This window comes from Emys orbicularis, chromosome 1 (assembly GCF_028017835.1).
Source record: "Emys orbicularis isolate rEmyOrb1 chromosome 1, rEmyOrb1.hap1, whole genome shotgun sequence".
NCBI classification, from domain to species: domain Eukaryota; kingdom Metazoa; phylum Chordata; order Testudines; family Emydidae; genus Emys; species Emys orbicularis.
This window is the reverse complement of record NC_088683.1, coordinates 312677790-312697878: the sequence shown is the minus strand read 5'-3', so window position 1 is coordinate 312697878 and position 20089 is coordinate 312677790. Positions and strand designations below refer to the sequence as shown.

The 20089-nt window shown below is 37.9% G+C and overlaps 1 protein-coding gene across 1 annotated transcript in view; it reads right to left on the bottom strand.

Moving 5' to 3' along the window:
* Nucleotides 1-1982: 1982 nt before the first annotated feature.
* RNASEH2B (ribonuclease H2 subunit B) overlaps nucleotides 1983-20089 on the bottom strand; it is a 52252-nt gene continuing 34145 nt past the window's right edge. The window contains exons 6-11 of the mRNA XM_065412118.1: nucleotides 15708-15772; nucleotides 13810-13915; nucleotides 10435-10516; nucleotides 7262-7304; nucleotides 4780-4860; nucleotides 1983-2451 (exon numbers count right to left, since the gene is read on the bottom strand). Of these exons, the coding sequence (XP_065268190.1) occupies nucleotides 2344-2451; nucleotides 4780-4860; nucleotides 7262-7304; nucleotides 10435-10516; nucleotides 13810-13915; nucleotides 15708-15772 (485 nt within the window). The 3' untranslated portion in view covers nucleotides 1983-2343. The remainder of the gene's footprint in view (nucleotides 2452-4779; nucleotides 4861-7261; nucleotides 7305-10434; nucleotides 10517-13809; nucleotides 13916-15707; nucleotides 15773-20089) is intronic.

Sequence of the window (20089 nt, the reverse complement as noted above, 5' to 3'; positions counted from 1 at the left end):
TTTCCTCCTGACCATTCTCTTCATTCACTCCCAACTCTGTGCCCTCTTCCTCACTGCCTTTTCAATGCTTGAAGCAGACTTCCAGTTAACATAACCCAAGCTTCGTCACGGTCTTCCAAAATACTTCTAAACCACCACAGATTGCTTGACGCATTCCAGTTATAATAGCCATAAAAGTTTGCTTTTCCCCACTTGGAACTCAAGGGTGGGATTTTCCTAAAGCACTCATCATTGGCCTAACTACTCCCACTGAAGTTAATTGGAATTCTACCATTGACTTCAATGGGAGCAGTTAGGGTAATAATGAGTGGTTTTGAAAACATCCTTAGACTCTAGGTCACAAATGTTTATGTTTAAAACTCTTACCAATTCACAAGAATGTTTCCTACAAGCTGATCTTTAGTATTCCATATGGTGCCACAATGCTGGAAATCACTTACACTCCCAGGATAGAAAATTAGTACAGCAAAGTGACAAGGGAGGTCTCAAAAGAGTTGCTTATAACTGACAGGAAGAACACAGACGTGATGACATCTGGTCTTAATTATTAAAAGTTGGTTAGTTGACAGATATTGACTTCAGAATGGTACAGGAACCTCTGCTGAATGGTCCGGTGTAAAAGGGCTGAAGACAGTTATAGACCAGAGTGATCAGAATGTCATGGCTCTGCATGGTTTTCTTTCTTTCTTTCAAACCCACCATGTTCTGAGATTTATCTTTCGCCTTGTTTCCTACAACTTATTTGTAAAGCAGTGAACAAATATAAACTATGATCAGATTAACATGGATTATATTGTACGTGTGTATGAATTATTTCTTTATTTCATTGTCATGTCAGTCCTTCCATCCCAACTTCCTTACACAGCAAAACAAAAGTTGGGGCACCCAAGAGTGGAATTTTAAAAAGCATCTAAATGACTTAGGAGCACAATTTCAATTAAAAATCAATGGGATTTGTGCTCCTAGAGTAGGACTGGGGGAAGTTTATTTACTGAAAAATGCAGAATGTGTGTTAAGTTTGCTGAACACTTTTGACTGAACTGAAAAAAATCAAAACATTTTGGTAATGTCAAAACAAAATGTTTAATTTCCACTCGAAAAATTGTTTTGATTTTAGGCATTGCAGAAAAGAGCTGGATCCACAAAATGGCTGGGGAGGAGAAGGTCCTTCTGCCTCACTTGGACACTTTAGCCAAGTGGCTCACGTGGGAGACTGGGTTCAATTTCCCTCTGTGCCTGATGCGGTGACCTTGAGTCTCCCCCATTACAGAAGAGCGCCCTAGCCACTAGGTTATGGGATATTCTGGTCTGCAGCTTTCTCAGTCTCTCCTGTTGAAGCTATTCCACTGTTTATAAAGTACATGAATAATCAATGAGCCAGAGAGAAAGACTACTGGCTGGTGGTTAGGGCACCCCCCTCCCCTTTTGCTTATTTGGATTTATTGAGATTTGGTCATTAGGCTTCTTTGAAAATCTCAGTCTTTGTCTTTAAATAAACATTTGGCAACTTATTTTGGTAAGAAGCTATGATTCTTGGAAACAAACAGTGAAAGACACACAGATTTTTTAGCAGATTTATCACACAACTTTTCAGTGATCCTATAATTTTTCAAGAAGGTGTAGAGGTGTATATACAGGGAAGCACTATGGGGGCATGTCTACACAGGGATAAGAGACTCACAGGCCAACCGCGGCTGGCCCAGGTCAGCTGACTCAGGCTTGTGGGCTAAAAATTTCTGTGTAGCTGTTCAGGCTCAGGCTGGAATCCAAGCTCTGGGATCCTGTGAGGGTGGAAGTTCCCAGAGTTCAGGCTCCAGCCTGAGCCCAAACGTCTACACAGCAATTTTTTAGCCCTGGAGCCCGAACCAGCTGACCCAGACCAGCCATGGGCTTTTTATCTCTGTGTAGACATACCCCAAGTGCCACAGCTTATCTAAAACTCAGCATACTTCTATGAATACAGAAAACACAACGAACATTTGTTTCATACATCAATTTATTATGCTATATTAGTTTTGTTATTTATTGCAATTACAACAAAAACAACGCAGGAATTCTGGTTGCAAAGATAACATGCCCTAAGCAGCTCTCACATCATGTGTTTTGACCAGGGCTAATAAGGAAACCTTAAGAAGCTGCTCTAGTCTGATTTTATACAACAACATGTAAATCTCAGAAATGTAACACACTCACTGAATCCAAAAATCCTGCTTCAAAATCCTCATTAGCTGACGGACTAAATAAACCAACAACAAAAAAACTCAGGGGACAAGGGTTAGCTTTAGAACAATAGTAACTACAAAAATAATTATGTACCAAAATATATGTTTTAGTTTCAAATCTTTATTTTGTTGCTTTAGTTTTTGCACTAAAGAAAGCAGACATGGTTTTCATTCCAGTCTTGTCAACTTTGGCCAGAGCTTTCTGAGCGGCAGACATCTTGCTAGTTGTCTGTTAAAGAAATGAGGTAAAAAGAGAAAAAAAGAAAAATTACTGAGCAAATCTACAGGAGGGGATGCTAATCTACAAACTCATACATACTGAAATCAATTAAAGGTTTGCTTGGTTTCTTAGTCTACAGTATGCCACAGGGAAAGATGATGTGGGATAAAATTGAAGGAAAAAAAACTTACAATACAATGTTGAGATTTTTCAATAGAAAATAGTTGTCATGAATTATCTAACCACAAAGACAGAGAATCTGTTAAAAGAACAAGGAAGCAAAATCTCTCTCCCTCCTGCAGAATGAGGTATCCTAACTCAAATGCTTACATTGGATAATCCTGGAGTGTACATTAACAGGAATAATGCATGCAACATAACAGATGCATACTGTACCCTGTGACTCATGATTATGTTGTCAGCAGGCTGAATTACAGCCTTGCATTACAGATAATGAATAATTCACACTGATTTACTATCGAAATCTTTTAGAACAGTGAAATAAAGGGAAAGAGAGGAAAGGACACGAACGATGAAAGAGGTAACCAAGATTTGAAAAGCATGTTGAGGCCACTGGGACAGCTTCCTAGAGACTGTTACACCTAACACACATTTTATGTGCCACATTTTATAGAGCTGACCTCTTTCCTTTCTTGCATTTTAAAATAGTATGCTTCACATCTCTAGCCTTTTTCCCTATTAAGAAATCTTTGCATTGACCTTTCCTTCTGATAGTCCTCCTACTGTAGGACTTCACAATTTCACTCAATTTGGGTTCAACTATGATGTTATGGACAGGATAATGATATGCAACCAACAGTAAGACTGTCTGCATTACTTACAGTGCAAACAAAAACACTGCCAAAGTATTTTAAAAGTGCAGTACACTGAACAGAACCCACGAGCCAATTCATCCTTCCCAGATGCTTTTAACTACATATTTTGTTATTTCAGAAGTAAATCAAATTTAATATTAAAGCTTTCTTCAGACTTTTTTTGTATCTTTGTGCCAAGATTCAAAACTGCATGTACATTGTATGGGAGTGGGGAAAAAATGGAGCTTTTGAGTCATTTATCACAAGAATTTAGGGGCACTCCTGTACCTACTTTTAAGGCTGTGGAACGCCCCCTTGGAATGACAAAATGGTAGACTCCATTGGACTTCCCTGAAAACTTGCATTGAAGCTGGTAAATTAGGCAGCTTGGTATTGATTTACTTTATTAACCCACACAAACAACTGCATCATACAACGTCTGTGGATAAATTAAGACCTGTTTGAAAATGTCTGGGAATTTAAATCAATGTTGCCTCCCTTGTCCCTTTTTTAAAATAATACAATAGCAAACTAATTGCACTACCATTTTCCATAATAAATAAATAAATAATAATAATCCTTTACATTGCTGTAGTAGCTTTCATCCAAGGGGCTCAGAAAGCTTCATAAACATTCACTAAGCCTTATAACATTTGTTAAGTAAGTGGCTATCTAAGGCCCACCACTAAAACCCAGTCACCTTTGCAGTTATTTAACATTACACTACAACCCTACACAACAGTTTAGGATGGGAAATTAAGACTTATCATGTCAAATGGAAACTGCAGGTAGAGTTTAAAGAAGCAGAATGTAATTGCTTTCACTAAATTTTTTCCAGGACTCTTGAATCAACACTTCTATGGTACCTCTTATGAAATGTGCCATGATAAATGGTGATAATATATGGTCACAACCTTCATTTTAAGCCTTTTTGATTGCTTCAAAATTTTCTGACCTGCCTTATTCACAAACAATTAAGTTTCTCAAAAAACTATTGACTGCTTTAGAAGATGTAGCAGGATCAATACATTAAGGGGGTAAAATACCAGGAAGAGTAAAAGGACAGTGCTGCCGTGAGAACAAATGGATATAAACTGACCAAGAGTAAATTTAGGCTGGAAATTAGAAGAAGGTTCCTAACCATCAGAGGAGTGAGGTTCGGGAACAGCCTTCCAACTGGAGTAGCAGAAACAAGGAACCTAACTGGTTTCAAGATGGAGCTTGATAAGTTTATGAACAGGATTATATGATGGGGTTGTCTGAGATAGCAGGGAACTGGACTCAATGACCCAGGAAGTCACTTTCAGTCTTTGGTTCTTATCAAGGTGAACCCACCTACAATACAGTATATTGATTTTTATTCAGAACATGTTGAATGTACTTTCCAAAAACATCTATTTTATATTTGCTTTTCTGACTAAGAGGCAAATTGCAAAAAAGGGGGCTCCTGTATAACTATTTGACCAGTATTAAAACACGCTTTAACAAAATGTGAGCATGCACACACATAAAGCACATGTACCTTTTTGTTCTTGAGATCACTGCTGTTAAACTTAGTATAGTCTTCTTCTGCTTCCACAGGTGCATCTGAGAATTTTCTTTTCTGAAATGTTAGAGTGATGAAGTTGCTCTGTCAACCACTACTGTGATGTACACACATTGAACGTTAACGCTGAAAAGGCCTGCGGGCTTTCTGGTGTAAGCTAGACACTGAAATGGCACAGGCAACTGAACAAGTAATATGCAATATTCATAACAGTCTCCTCAAGAAACAGGAGGATAAACAGTCTCTCTTCACTATTTAGAGAAGTTTGGTTAGTTTTGTAGGAAACACATTTTCTTCTCTTTTGCCCACAGAAGACTGATTTATAGAATCACTTACAAACACATCTGAATTTCCATCCTTTGCCTTTAGTTTTTAATTCAGAGACTATGTGACTCATCTTTATGGATTAGTGCTAGAAAGTATTATCTACTGGCCAAGGAACAGGGGACAAAACTCAAGTCCTCATGGTCTCTTGGGACTGGAAAGCACCAAGCAATCCTACACTGGGAACAATGTCTAATCTGTTTGTTGCATACAACCTCTCTTGGGATCCTTACCTTCCACAATCTGGTAACGTTCAGATGTTGACTTGTTTGACATACATTGACTTGTTTTTGCTCAATGCTCTCCAATTTTAGTTCAGTGACAATCTAAGAGCTTAACTGTTCAAGTTGCTAGCTATCCTTAACTACTATTGAAGTCAATGGAACTCAAGGGAGTTCAGCACTTGACATGATCAGGCCTTAAGAGTGCATGTTTTTTCCCTAAGCTGTGTGTATTTGGCATTTCACAAATGTAATGAGTGCTTTTTTTTTTAATTTTTTTTTATTTTCAGAGACAATTACCATTGCCTTAATATCCTGTGAAATCTGAGCTGCGGCCTTTCTAGTTTCTGTGCCAGAGTGAGTGATACTGCAAGTAACTTGAATGGTAACCATTCCATTTTAAATCCCTATTTTTCACTCTATTTATTGGCACTTGTGATCTCTCTCACTCTGGCACAAAAACCAGGTCTGCATCTTAGATTTCTCAGGCCCTTAGGACCAGATCCAACAGCAGCTTTTTTTTTTTAGTTCAATTGGAGTTGGAGCAGGCCCTTTGGGAGGTAGTTTTCTTAAATGCTGCACTATAAGAACATTTTTAAATGACAGCCTAACAATAAAAGATGATGTCCCTCTTTTGGAATCTTCATGTTTTTAACTTTCAGTAAAACTTTTGCAGTTCAGCTCTAAGTGATCTTAAGTATTTTGCGTGGCTATGTATTATGATCTGTCGGTACCAGACTTCCTACCCTGAAAAGATATAGTGATTACAATGCAAGTTTGGTGGTTACAATTAATGGGATGGTTGGCATATGTCACATGAAGAATTCAGACTTCCTCAAAAAAGCTTGTAATGGAAGAGTAAGCTTTGTAATATCCCCCAGCTAGTGGACATTTCTAGCTAAACTCTAAGGCTCCTCTGTCTCTCTCCCTTCGGACATTTATTTTAGATTATTATTTAACAAACAATTACTTTGTACTAGTAAGACACATACATCAGATCTGTCTTGATTTGTAGGAACCATACATTTTGTCCTTACAAACACCTGCTTTCACATAAAAGAAATTTTAAAATAAGCTAAAACAGAAGGTTTAAAGCAAATCAGATTTCACCTAATTTATGGCTTGGTCCTCTGAAGCAGTGAGATAAAACATATTAAAGTAGCATTTTAGGCCCTGAACCTACAAAGATTTACACATGTGCTCAACACACCGTGAGCAGCCATGTGGAAGTCAATGGGACCGCAGACATTATTTCACAGTCAAACTATTGAACAAAATTCTAAAAATGGCTTTAGCTGTAATCACACTGCTGATTATTTTTAGAAGTCACTAGACCTTTCTAAAAACAGATTCTCAGCACTATCCAAACAGCATAATAGACATTCATACATATTGTATAATCCACATCACAAGAAGGCTCAACAGAGTTAGTGTAACACCTAATGAATATCACTCGGCTCAAGACAGAATCAAAGGAATAAATTGTGGCCACAGTTACTTCCATGTGGTTGGATAGGTGTAACGTTTATGAAAAAGACATGAGGTCATATAGTTCCATCAACCTACCAACAAGAGAGGCTCAAATTTTTTGATTTTTCATTATAAAACAGTAAAAAATTATTGACAAAAATTGTTCCTGGTTTTTGACTAGCTACAAAGATGACTGAAATTTTGATGAATAAAAAATAGAAAAATATTTGGCAACATTTTTGTGATCCACCTCCCCCTATATTTCTGATCAGTGCTACTACAATGCAGGTTTGCTCCTTACTGCGGATTTTTTAATGCTTTGTCCAGTCTAGTTTTAATTGCCTCAAACATTTGAGAGAGACTAATCCACAACAAAACATATCTATCAAGAAGTTTTATTGTTATTCTATCTTAAAATTTTCCCTATCTTACTATTTTCCTACCTTTAGCGGGGGGTCTGCTTCTGGACTTGTAAGTTCTGGAAGCCTTCAGAATAAAAGATTTTAAGTTACAGTTTTCATATAGAAACAAATTAATATATTGGAATAAAACTTTTGAATACGTTAACTTCAAATTACATTACTCTCCCACAAAGAGGGCATCAATGCTAATCCCATCAGTCACCCTCAAAATATTTTCCACTTCATTTCATATTACTTTTATGACACACTAACGATGAGAGCCAAGTTTTCGAAAGAAGTGGCTAGCGGGGTGCCCATTAGGTTTAATCATCTTAGGTGACAACTGAAAGGGGCCTGAGTTTCAGAAAGTGTTGAGCAAACACCCTCTGAAAATCGGTCCCCTTTAATGGTGTCAAGTCAGACACCCAAAACTGAGGAAAACCCAAATCACTAGTTACTTCTGAAAAGCTTGGCTATGATCTGTGAAAGGATATTTTATGGACATTTTACACTTCTGAAGGGTAAACTGCTAGTACATTCCTAGGCCCTGATCCTACAATATGTTGCATGCAGACTGCACATGCACAGAGCCCCAGCAAAGCACCAGGGGATGCCACAGTCTTCTTGCAAACAATGAAGTGCAAGATCAGGGCCCTAATCCAGGATTACCTTCTGAATTCACCTAAGACACAATATAGGTTAGATTTTAAATTAAGCCCCAGAAAAATTGCGTTGGGATGGAGATAGCAGCTTATTGAGTGAGAATGGAGAGGCAGTGTAGCTTAATAGCTAGAGCACTACAGTGGAACCCAGGAGTTCTAGGTCCTATTCCTGGCACTGCAACTAGCCCACTGGGTGACTTGGGTAAGTAACTTCACCTCTCTCTGTCTCAGCATCTCCTCTATAAAATGGTGATAACAACAACGACCTTTGTAAAGCACTTTGAGATGAATGGATTAAAAGTGCTATGAAGGGCTAGGTATTATTATCATAATTATTAGTATATTTCTACTAGCAAAACATGCTGTTTACATTCACAACGCCAACCTAGATTTAATAAAGAGAGCTCCACTCCTCCTAAGAATGGCCATGCTGGGTCAGAACAATGGTCCATCTAGCCCAGTATCCTGTTTTTCGACAGTGGCCAGCGACAGATGCTTCAAAGAGAATGAACAAAACAGGGAAATTATTGAGTAATCCATCCTGTCAACCAGTCCTGGCTTCTGGCAGTCAGAGGTTTAGAGGCACCCAGAGCATGGGGAGGCGTCCTTGACCATCCTGGCGAATATCTATTGATGAACCTATCCCCCACGAACATACCTAATTCTTTTTTGAACCTGGTTATAGCTTTGACATTCACAAAATCACATGACAAACAATTCCAAAGGTTGACTGTGCGTTGTGTGAAGAAGTACTTCCTTTTGTTTGTTTTAAACTTGCTGCCTATTAATTTCATTTGGTTACCCTGGGTTCTTGTGTAATGTGAAGGGGTAAATAACACTTAATCACTTTCTCCAAACCCTTCATGATTTTATAGATCTCTATCATATCCCCCTTAGTCATCTGTCTTCTAAGCTGAACAGTCCCAGTCTTTTTTTAATCTCTCCTCATATGGAAGCTCTTCCATACCCCTAATCAATTTTATTGCCCTTCCCTGTACTTTTTTCTAATTCTAATATCTTTTTTGAGATAGAGTGACCAGAACTGCACATAGTGTTCAAGGTATGGGCATACCAGGTATTTATATAGTGACATGATATTTTCTATCCCTTTCCTAATGGTTCCTACCACTGTTAGCTTTTTGACTGCTGCCGCACTTCAGCAGATGTTTTCAGAGCACTATCCATGATGACGCCAAGATCTCTTTCTGAGTAGTGACAGCTAATTTAGACCCCATCATTTTGTACGTATAGTTGGGATTATGTTTTCCAAAATGCATTACTGTGCACTTATCAACACTGAATTTCATCTGCTATTTTGTTGCCCACACACCCAGTTTTCTGAGATCCTTTTGTAACTCTTCCCAGTCAGCTTTGAACTTAACTATCTTAAGTAATTTTGTATTGTCTGCAAATTTTGCCACATCACTGTTTACCCTCATTTCCTGATCATTTATGAATATGTTGAACTACACTGGTGCCAGAATAGATCCTTGGGGGACCCGCTATTTACTTCTCACTATAGTGAAAATCGACCATTTATTCGTACCCTTTGTTTCCTATCTTTTAACCAGTTACTAATCCATTGAAGAACTTTCCTCTTATCCCATGCCTGAAGAACCTTTGGTGAGGGACCTTGTTTCAAAGTCTTTCTAAAAGTCCAAGTACACTATGTCCACTGGATCACCTTTGCCCACATTTGTCGATACCTTCAAAGAATTCTAATAGTCATGATTTCTCTTTACAAAAGCTGTGTTGATTCCTCCCCAATATATCATGTTCATCTATGTATCTGACAATTCTGTTCTTTGCTATTGTTGGCACTGAAGTTAGGCTTACTGGACTGTAATTGCCATGATTGCCTCTGGAGATTTAAAAAAAAAATTGGCATTACATTAGCTGTCCTCCAGTCATCTGGTACAGAGGCTGATTTAAGTGATAGGTTACATACCATAGTTAATTGTTCAACAATTTCAGATCTGAGTTCGTCCAGAGCTCTTGGGTGAATACCATTTGGTCCTGTTACTTATTACTGTTTAGTTTATCAATTTGTTCCAGAACTTCCTCTACTGACACCTCAATTTGGAACAGTTCCTCAGATCTGTCAACTAAAAAGAACGGGTCAGGTGTGGGAATCTCCCTCACATCTATGCGATGAAGACTGATGCAAAGAATTCATTTAGGTTCTGGGCAATGGCTTTGTCTTCCTTAAGTGCTCCTTTAGCACCTTGATAACTCACTGGCCCCCCAATTGTTTGGCAGGCTTCCTGTTTCTGATAAACAGCAAAACATTTTTTTAAAGTAAGTTTTTGTGTCTTTTGCTAATTGCTTTTCAAATTCTTTTTTGGTCTGCCTACTTATACTTCTACATTTGACTTGCCAGAGTTTATGTTCCTTTCTATTTTCTTCAGTAGGATTTGACATTTAATAAGTGACAAACATATCTCTATCATTCACTGTAACTTAATGGTCAAAGTTACAGTATTCAATAGAAAAGGTCATTTGCAGAGCCATGTGTGTCATATAAAGCTAACAAATAATTAAAACAATACTTACTGTAAGTACTTAGATAGCTCAGCACTCAGATCTTCAGGAATATACTCTGATATTAAACCATGGGCATATCGTACATAGTCATCTGAAAGTTAAAAAAAAAAAAAAAAGTGATTCGGGGAAGAGAGAGTGCATCCATGTTATACAGTCACAGGACTTCTTTCCAATCCATGCTCTTGTATGTCACTATAACCCAGGATGATGAGCTAATGCTAAGAAACTACTAACAGACACGTGATCTTTCTCTTTGTTGAGTAGTTTATGTTATATGACACTTGTAGGTTTAATTAAAAAGCAAGGAGTTGCTATGCTTACTTTGTCAGCACAGATGTTATTAATCTCTGTGGCATGTACTTTAACAAACCTGTTTGCTTTCTGAGAACACTAAATATAATGTATTTTTTCTGCACAATTAATTTTAAAAAAATGCTGCAGAAGTAAAAAGCTGACTCAACAAAATGTGTAATCATTAATTTTAAAGCATCTGGATCCTACAATTATTTGGCAAGAGTTTCAGTACTAAAATATATTTCTGGCTTCAACTGAAAACAATTAGATGAGACAATGAGTCTATTTCAAAGCCTTGTACTTAATGTCAGTATTTTATGAAAAATGCCAAGGCATATCTAAACATCATTGGCAAGACAGGATAATTATCTGTGGAAATAAGAACTACTAGAAGCTGTTTTCAGGACAGGGAACTCTTGCTATAAAAGTTTTTCTGGAAATCAAACCTTTGGCAACATGAAGTCCTAAAACATCTCTTTTTCTGTCCCCCTCCCCACAAACAAGGCTTAGATCCTCCAAACTCTTCTTGATGTCAATGGGGCTATTAGAGAGTAACTTTACTCACATGCATAAATGTTTGCACAAGCAGACCCCAAGCCAATACCTTGCCTCTTAATTAGCCTTAAAATAGCCAAGCACTTCAACCCCACCCCCACTCTCCCCAGAACTATATGGAAGCATTTGGTAAACCAGCTCCCAGAGTAGCAAAGATGTATTTCTCCTGTGTCAGAGATGGTTTGTTACACACAGTTACATGAAGTTTTGTAATAGCACGAAGCAAATTGGTGCCAAAACAGATAAAATTAATAAACTGGCCCCAGTGTGCACATTTTAGCTATACTGGCACCAATTTCCTATGTGCTTTACAACAAAAAAAAGCAGATTTGTTTCTCAAGTATCTCCTCCTTCCTTAACCCCCTTTGGCATCCAAAACCATAAAGGAGCGGTCCAGATCCAACACTGATTCTGAACTTCACCCTTATACCCAATCTATACCTAAACAGAGATGTTCTTGTTATCTTGCTCTTCTTTTTATGGCACTGAATTGTTAGGTCAAGTCAGTTACTACAGCAATTCTTCTCTTCTGTCAGACCCAGATATGAGGCTGCATCACCCCCACCCTCCAGAAATCTTCACTGGCTTCCTTATTTATTTAAAAATCCAATACAGAGTTTTCCAAGGAGTTCCTGCTGCCACCCTAACCCATACCCTAACTCTTAACCTGCCACCATCTTTTCCGTTTATTCAGGCCATTTGCTTCTCTTCTCAAATGTCAGAGAATTTTGTATATCCCTTCCTTGTCTTCTCCCACACTGCTCTCACCATATGAAATAGCCTCCCTAATATATATATAGCCTCCCTAATATATATATAGCCTTCCTAATAGCAAATCTCATCTCAAATCCCATCTCTTCTCCCTGGGTTATATGACTCCCAACCTTCCTCTCTAATAAAACATTCAGATCCTAAATGCTAATCCTTCCTTGTTTCCCTGGTACTCATTCTCCCATTGGATGCCCTACAACACTTCTGCCTTACCAACAGATGCTACTTGGCGGTTATTACTGTAATCTACACAGCTGCATTTACAGGTAGACAGTGAAGATTTCTGCCATACTCTTGAATCAACAACTGTATGCAAAAATAAATTGCACTCTCTTATCACTGAATGATGATAAAAAATAAGTGTTGAGTAAGTTCCCTTTGACTTTCTGCCATTCCCTTTGCTACATACAGTAGTTATAGAGACTTTAGAACCTCCTCCAAAACTGATCTACCTTTAACTCACAATATTCCCTCCTTCAATGTAGTTCTTTTAAATCTAGACCCCTTTCAATGGCAAAACTATAATAAAGAATATACACACCTTCCTGTAAGGTAGGAGGATACAAGAGAAAACATTGTAGATTGAGACTAACAATAAATTTACCAAAGATAACGGTTAAATATAGTAAAGATGGACCTGATCTGACAGTTGCAATTTCCTTTTATTTATTTAATGTTTTTGGAAGTAATAAAAAGTTACTGTAAAGGCACACAAGTCTCTCAGCACCACCTCCTTTTTGAAACTACATATTATAATGCACCCCCTATAAAACTGTCTAGATGGCTCTTAAATCTCATTTATGCTTTTTCCTTTGATATCATTACTTGATAACTCGTTTTCCACATACTCAGTACTCAGAGTTCAAGAAGCCTGCCACGATTACCTGCTCCTTGTTCCCTTATTTTTAGATTGCATGCAGGCTTCTGAACCTCCTAGTAAAGTGAATCATCTCCTTTGCTTAATTTGCTCTAATTACTTCCTGAATTTGAAATTCTTCTCTTAAAATTTTGATATTTTTCTTCATCATAGTGCATATTCTGAAGGGCATATCTAGGATATTTCATAATCCAACCCCTCTGTGACATTGTCCTCAGGAAAAAAGGTGATCAAAATAATGGTGAAACTTTACAACTTAATGATTATGGTAATGACACTAACACTTTGGGTGGGGTTTTCAAAATCACCTAAATGATTTAGGAACACAAGTCGTAGTGACTTTCAGTAGGACTTGTGCGCACAAAGGCACTTTTGAAAATTCCCCTTTATATTGTGTGTATTCAATATATTATTAAATCATAATTTATATGATGTGAGTATATATAATATAACTATGCCTATACATACTGTATAGAGATAATTCATATCTATTATACAAGATAACACAAGATGCACATTCTCTCTCTCTCTGCATAATCATTGCACAGGAATATGATCCCAACTTGAGTATTTGTTCTCTGAGCACATCAATGAATAGGGATGGTTTGCTGAATTGGCGCCTCAATTAGATCTCACTAGAAGCTATTCAGAACCTTTCACCCTGTACATTTGGTGCATTATACAGTTACCATGTTTCAGAAACCACAGAACTCAAAACAGTCATGGCACCACTACAGTAACTACACTAAAAACATTTTGGGCAAGAAATATTTTTAAATGTTTACAAACCATTTAAAATTATTGTTAGATTCTAGCTGAGCATCTAAGCTGCAGGTATCTTATTACATAAAGATATATTTCGTTACAACTACACTTAGTTTTCTTACCTTCTTTAACATCTGTGATTTGTTTGCCGCTGATAAATGTAGCCGATTGTACCCTTCCACCCACACATACATTGCTGCTTTTAAGTACTTTCACTGTCTGGTTGACCTATAAGGAGCCACAGATTGAAATGTCTAAATCAACGTTGTTATGTACGTGTGTTAATACAGTGACAAAGCCCTTGTAATTTGGTTTAAAGCACATAAAATGCTCAAGTTATGAACTGTAATGAAACTTAATATACATCTGTAATGACTAGCATATGATCTCGAAAAATTAAGGATCCAGGGTGTTCCGGCCTGCTGCCTTTGAGACATGGCAGCTAGATTTGCAGCTCCACTGAGACGGGCTAGAATTTACAGTTGGAGCAGCCATGGATTTTACAGATGATTCATGCACCTGCTCAGAAAAGCAAGGGTTTTTCCATTTCTATTGGAATGGGAATGGAGTCCTGAACAGGAATGGAATGTAATCACCAGGATTCTGTAGGCCAGGGCATTGTCAGATTCAATATAAGAGAGATTGTCAATAGAGAAAGATCCGATTTTGTTTGGAGGTCACGGAATCCGTGACTTTAACAGACCTCCATGACTTCTTTTACTTCAGCCCACGGGGCTGGAGAAGCTGTCAGCTCCTGCCCAGGAGCAGCAGTGGGGCTGGAGTAGTGGTCGGTGATCACCCCCTGCCACAGGAGCAGCAGCTGGGCTGAGTCAGCCCCCGGGGCTGGAGAAGCTATCAGCCCCAACCCAGGAGCAGAGGCAGGGTGGGAGCAGCGGCCAGCCCCCCGCGGGGCTCCAACTGTTCGTTCCCCCCGACCAGGTATTTTTAGTAAAAGTCACAGACAGGTCACAGGCTTCCTTGAATTTTTGTTTATTGTCCATGACTTTTACTAAAAATACCCTGAGAAAATCTTAACCTTATCAATAGATCAAGAACAGTATAACAATATAACAGGCACCTGCAAAAACATAAATATTCAGCCATTGATGTGAAAATGAATATCAGAGATGTGAAACTATATAGGCTCCTCCAGTGATATTTTTCCCTTATACCAGTCTTGGAAAAATTCCACTCAACCCAGACCAGTACTTTCTTTAACAGGCAAAACACTATTGTTATCCCCACACCCCTTCCATGATCATGGCAAAAGGTGGGAAGTAGATTTTGTACTTGGGTTGGTAAATGTTAATGACAATTTTTCAAGGCTCCCTTACAACTTGTGATTGACATACATTTAATCATGTTCTCTGATGGATGCCGTTGCAGTAGATCTATTCTGATTAAAATAATCTGCTTCTTTGTGTACAGCAGCGTGGACAAGTAGAGCTTACCTGACAGTACAATTTCGTTTAGGCACAGAGAATGTGGGCAGGCTTGTTTCACGGGAGATGCATAGTTGCACGACCCCAACAGTATTAGGGGAGACAATGTAGAGAGGTCATGAGGAACAGAGCTGTTGCATCAAATCACAGCAGTGTTCAAAGTGTGCTTCCCTCCACGTTTGGCCAGCTCTGCTGGCTGCTATGGACTAGGGAGGGAGAAATGGTCATAGCCTTGCCTCCTTCCCATGCTTTAAGGCAAAGAGCAGTCCATGAGCTCAGGGACAGCATAGAAATAGCAATTGTAGCCTACCCTGGACCTTTCTGCGCCCGTGCAGGGACCAGCCACAGTCTGGTTATATCTAAGAGGGAATCTGCTAGAAATCTGCTATTTCCTTAACACTTTATATTTGTCACATTCTAAAGTATGACAGCTTTATTGATGTGTTTGCTCTTGTTCAATTGGATATGGACTTTGAATTTACTCACGTTTTGTGATTCAAATATAATGTGAAGAAACTTCTTATTATTTTAAATTTTGAACAAAAAAGTTCTTTAAAAGCAAAAGAGAAACATATTACCTTTTTCTTTAACCACGTCAATGTCTTCTCTTGGCTGTACTTATAAAATTTCTTATTGCCAATTTCTGGGATAAAACAAAACAGGGGAATAAAGTCATAATTGGTTTTCATTTTCAATACATTAAAAACTCAAAAGATGCACATAAGGCATGGAAGTTATTTCATAGTTTGCACATGTCATCAGGGTAATAATACTTAAAAATATTGGAAATGCGGAAAAACAACACAGCAAGCTGATGTTCACAAATCCATGCAACTTGATAATTATCTAATTTTCTCTAATTAACCCTAATCCAGCAAAGCACGTGCATTATTTAAGTATATGAATAGTCTCAGTCCCAATGGTTTCAAAAGTGGCTTCAATGAGACTATTTACACGATCAAAGTTGAGCACATGCTTAAGTGCTTTGCTGAATCCCTTTTGACACATGCCAACAGACGGTTACATTTATAAGTGATATGGTCACAGCTGTTTTTTCGTCTCAGGTTCAGTTCCCAGTCAATTTGTTGTTAAGCCTCATGTCTTAAACCTGGACTTTGTAAACAGATGCATCTGGCAGCAAAGGCAGAAAAAAGAATGATTTACAAAAAATATTTTACTGTCCTTCCAAGCATTCTCCCCCAAAGACTCATAGGAAGGTGGATAGCAACATTTTCTTTTTCATCACCTCCTTCTGCTTCGAAATAATTTAACATAAATGTCAAAGCAAACAAGTTGTAGTTCTTAAAAAAAAGTGAAACGCAAATTATTTGGGGAAGGTTATCTTATCTATTATTTGTTAAGCACAATATAAATTAATTATGATATATGTATTAAAAATATTTTCCATGTCTGCAACTATGAGAGCATAAACATTCATTGCTGATGAATGATTAGTTATCTGGGTGTGCTGGGGCAAACGCGAGAGGAAATTACAAAGGTTTCAGGAAAATTTCAGCATAGAACTGCACACTAAATTAATAGTGCATAAAGTCAGGAAATTGAATGAAATGTTTAATAAGATGATATAGGAGACTTTAGAACACACAACAGTTCATTCTTGCTCTTTAACAGGTATTTCAATAGGGTTTAATAACCTATATAACATTACCATAAATACTTACATCTGTTTTAAGTAATTTAAAAGGTCTGATACCATACTCCAGCACTAGGTTCATGGAGTTTCTTTCCCTCCCTGCAAACAACCAACAATGCTTTATTTATGGTTCCTTCCGCATTTCCTTCTTTGAGGTGTATCTTGGCTCTTTCACATTGCATACAAATATCTAATTGTTATGTACTTTTTGTGTGTGCATAGCAGGGGGTGGTGAGGGGCTGGGGGAATGTTACATACAAGATATAGTTTAATTTCACCTAGACCATTGTAGAAGAATAAAAAAGGAAATACTTTTACATAGCAAAAAAGAAAAGAAAACTCCAAATACTATCCTTCATTTTATAACTGATCCATTGCAGATAAAGTAGTTGGCTGCGATATTGTTGGCTACAGCCTTTTGGGACTCAAAAAAAAGTTTTTAAATGGGTCTTAAAAGAAAATAAGTTTGATAGAAGCAGAAAAGGGATACATGAACCTGTTGCTCAAAGAAACTAACATGATTTAGGTCCAAGAATATAATGTACAATTTTTGGATTTCCCTTATCTGAGAAAGTTCGAGGAGAGGACATCCTCTTGCCATCCTCCCCCAATCCATGTTGAAAAATAGTTCAAGAGCAGATTTCCAGGCAGAATCCCCAAACAGCATGAATCAGAGTGACTCAGTTAGGGAAGGAAATGTAGAATTGTGAAGCCATTTTCATTAAAACATATGAAAAATAATTACATTGAACCCTTCAGAGATCACTTTGTTTGAAAGTACTTTATGCACTTGACAGTTTGTACTATTAAATACTAGGAACTGACAATATTTGAGACCTCTGAAGAATTGAAATGAGTTGTGAAAGTCACAAACTGCTGACAAAAGGATTCAATACTGGAACATGGATTTTACATGTAATGCACATTTGATATTGGTGAGAGTTAGCGACTATGTTTGATAATATGAGAATATATTGGAAAGGCTTTTGTTCCCTAATGTGTCTGGTGCCTATAAAACTGGTCTGAGACATCTGGAAAGATTGGGTTTGAGAAATACAAATGGAATATAAGTGGTTCTACAATTAAATAATATGTTCAGCAATTGGATAATCGCTATGTATACTTGGAAGTTTCCCTGATGTATTGTTGAGCAAACTGCCTAAAGCACATTTTAACATCTATTTTCTCAGTGTTTTCCATAACTCAGAAACTCATATGGCCCCTTTTTTCCTACCTTCTGGGAATACAAGCTTGGCAATATTATTTAGCTATTCTAATCAGGTAAGTTTTCTTGGCTCTTCATATTAATCACATCAGACAAGATCACAGTGCAACTTTTGCCTTGCAAAACGAAACAAAGAGTAACACTCACAAACTGAAGTTCATAACCCTTCATTAATCCTTTTCTATCATAGTCTCTCCCTCATACATGAACTTATTATGAAACAATCCCCCTCACCTAGATCTAGTGAACAGAAAGAAGTAATTTCCTCTACCAACGAAGCAGGTGAATGCAAGTTCAGAGTGGTTTTTACACAGAAACAGAACTCTGACTGCTTCAGTGCCCTGGCTGCTGGGTGCCAGGCAGGGGGACTTCTTAATGTTAGCCCAGCAAGTGTAAACTATCAGTGCTCTAGGTTCAGAATTTACTACCCAGATTCCCAGTGCTAGTTATGCTTTTTTTTTTATTTGTTAAGCACTGCCACCATGTTCTGCCACTTCTTGCCCCAAGGAGCTTACTCTCAAATAAGGTAGAGTACACAGAGCAATGAGAGGCCTTAGTAGAGAAGCACTAGATTCTTTAAAAAATGCATTAGTCATAATACCAATAGTTCTTGTGAATACTAGAGAAAGTAAATCTTTAAGAGTGATTTGAATGACAAGTGAGTAGTGGGTTGGTGGAAAGGAAACGTGAGACGCGATGAACAGCCCCGAGTGTATTTGTTACATATTAATGTGTGTGGTGCTGTAAAAGAGAAAAAATAGCTAAAATTCTTGCTCCAAGATACAATCCATAAAACAGACACAAATGGGACAAGCAGCACTTGGAGACCCAGAAATGGTTATGACTAAGAACATTGTATAAAAACCACTGAATTAAAGTCAATCACATTTTTACATATTTCAAAACAAAATATAAAGATGCTGGCTTTCAGAGTTTGTTGCCAGTTGCTGAAATGGCTATACATTATATAAAATTATATGCATACATATTTTATGTATAAACAAAAGTAAATAATTCCCATTTGTCTAAAGGAATAAAGGCGCTTCCCAGAGGTTGCTTTGTTGTACTATAACTGCATATATTATTTACAGAACTAACACTGAGATAAGGTTAAGAAAGAAGAACTTTTTATGGTAACCACTATTATATTTTTGCTAAGAAATAATATATATATATATATTTATATATATTTTTTTTCCTAAGGGCTACATTGTGATTTATACTAGGCATCCATGCAAGGGAATAACCCACTCCTCCTTATTACCCCTATACAGACTTTCTAGTCTGGGTGGCTCAGGAGTAAACCAGGTTATTCCCTCAGTGGAGTAGGTGGATAGAACCTTGGCTTCTCCTCCTCCACTCGCTGACCAGCATGGGGGTGGGGCTGAGGAGACTGTAATTTACTTTTGGTACAAACCAGCAGTAAAATTACTACCACTCCAGAGCAAGGAGGAAGCAGGGAGAAACAGTGACCCGGAGGCATATCTGTGTGTCACACTGCCTTCTAGGGTTACTCATGGGGTAGCGCAGATTTTGCGCCACCCCTTTGTCTAGGCTTTTGTGCCCAAACTCACAATCTAGCTCTAAAGTAAACAGTCATTCATATCTGCTAAAACTATGTGCAACGTGAGCCTTTCTGAAGAGTTAGTTTTGAAACCAAACAAAATAATCTGCAACTCAGAACGGTAAATCTGAGCGCTGACCTGGGACCCAATCCTGTGAGATGCTGTGCACCTTCAACTACCACTGAAAGGCCTCTACAGACAAGACTTCCTGCTTTCATCCTTTGACGTGTGTATCATTTCTTTAGTTGTTTACCCTCTTTCGCAAGCTAAGCACAGGTTTCCAGCCAGGCCCACAGCTGGGTTACTTTATTTGTTGTACGTGTAACTGGGAATAGTAAGGACACTTTCTCCTTTCTTAATGAAAGTTTACTTTGTGTCCCAGAATTTCTTTCATCTATGTCGCCAGGCTGAGGCTAAGGAAGATAGAAATCTAATTTCCTTCCACCCTTGCTTTATAATTAAATCCTCTCATTTCTGGCAGCAGCCAGTATCCATTCAGTATTCCTGGTCACAACA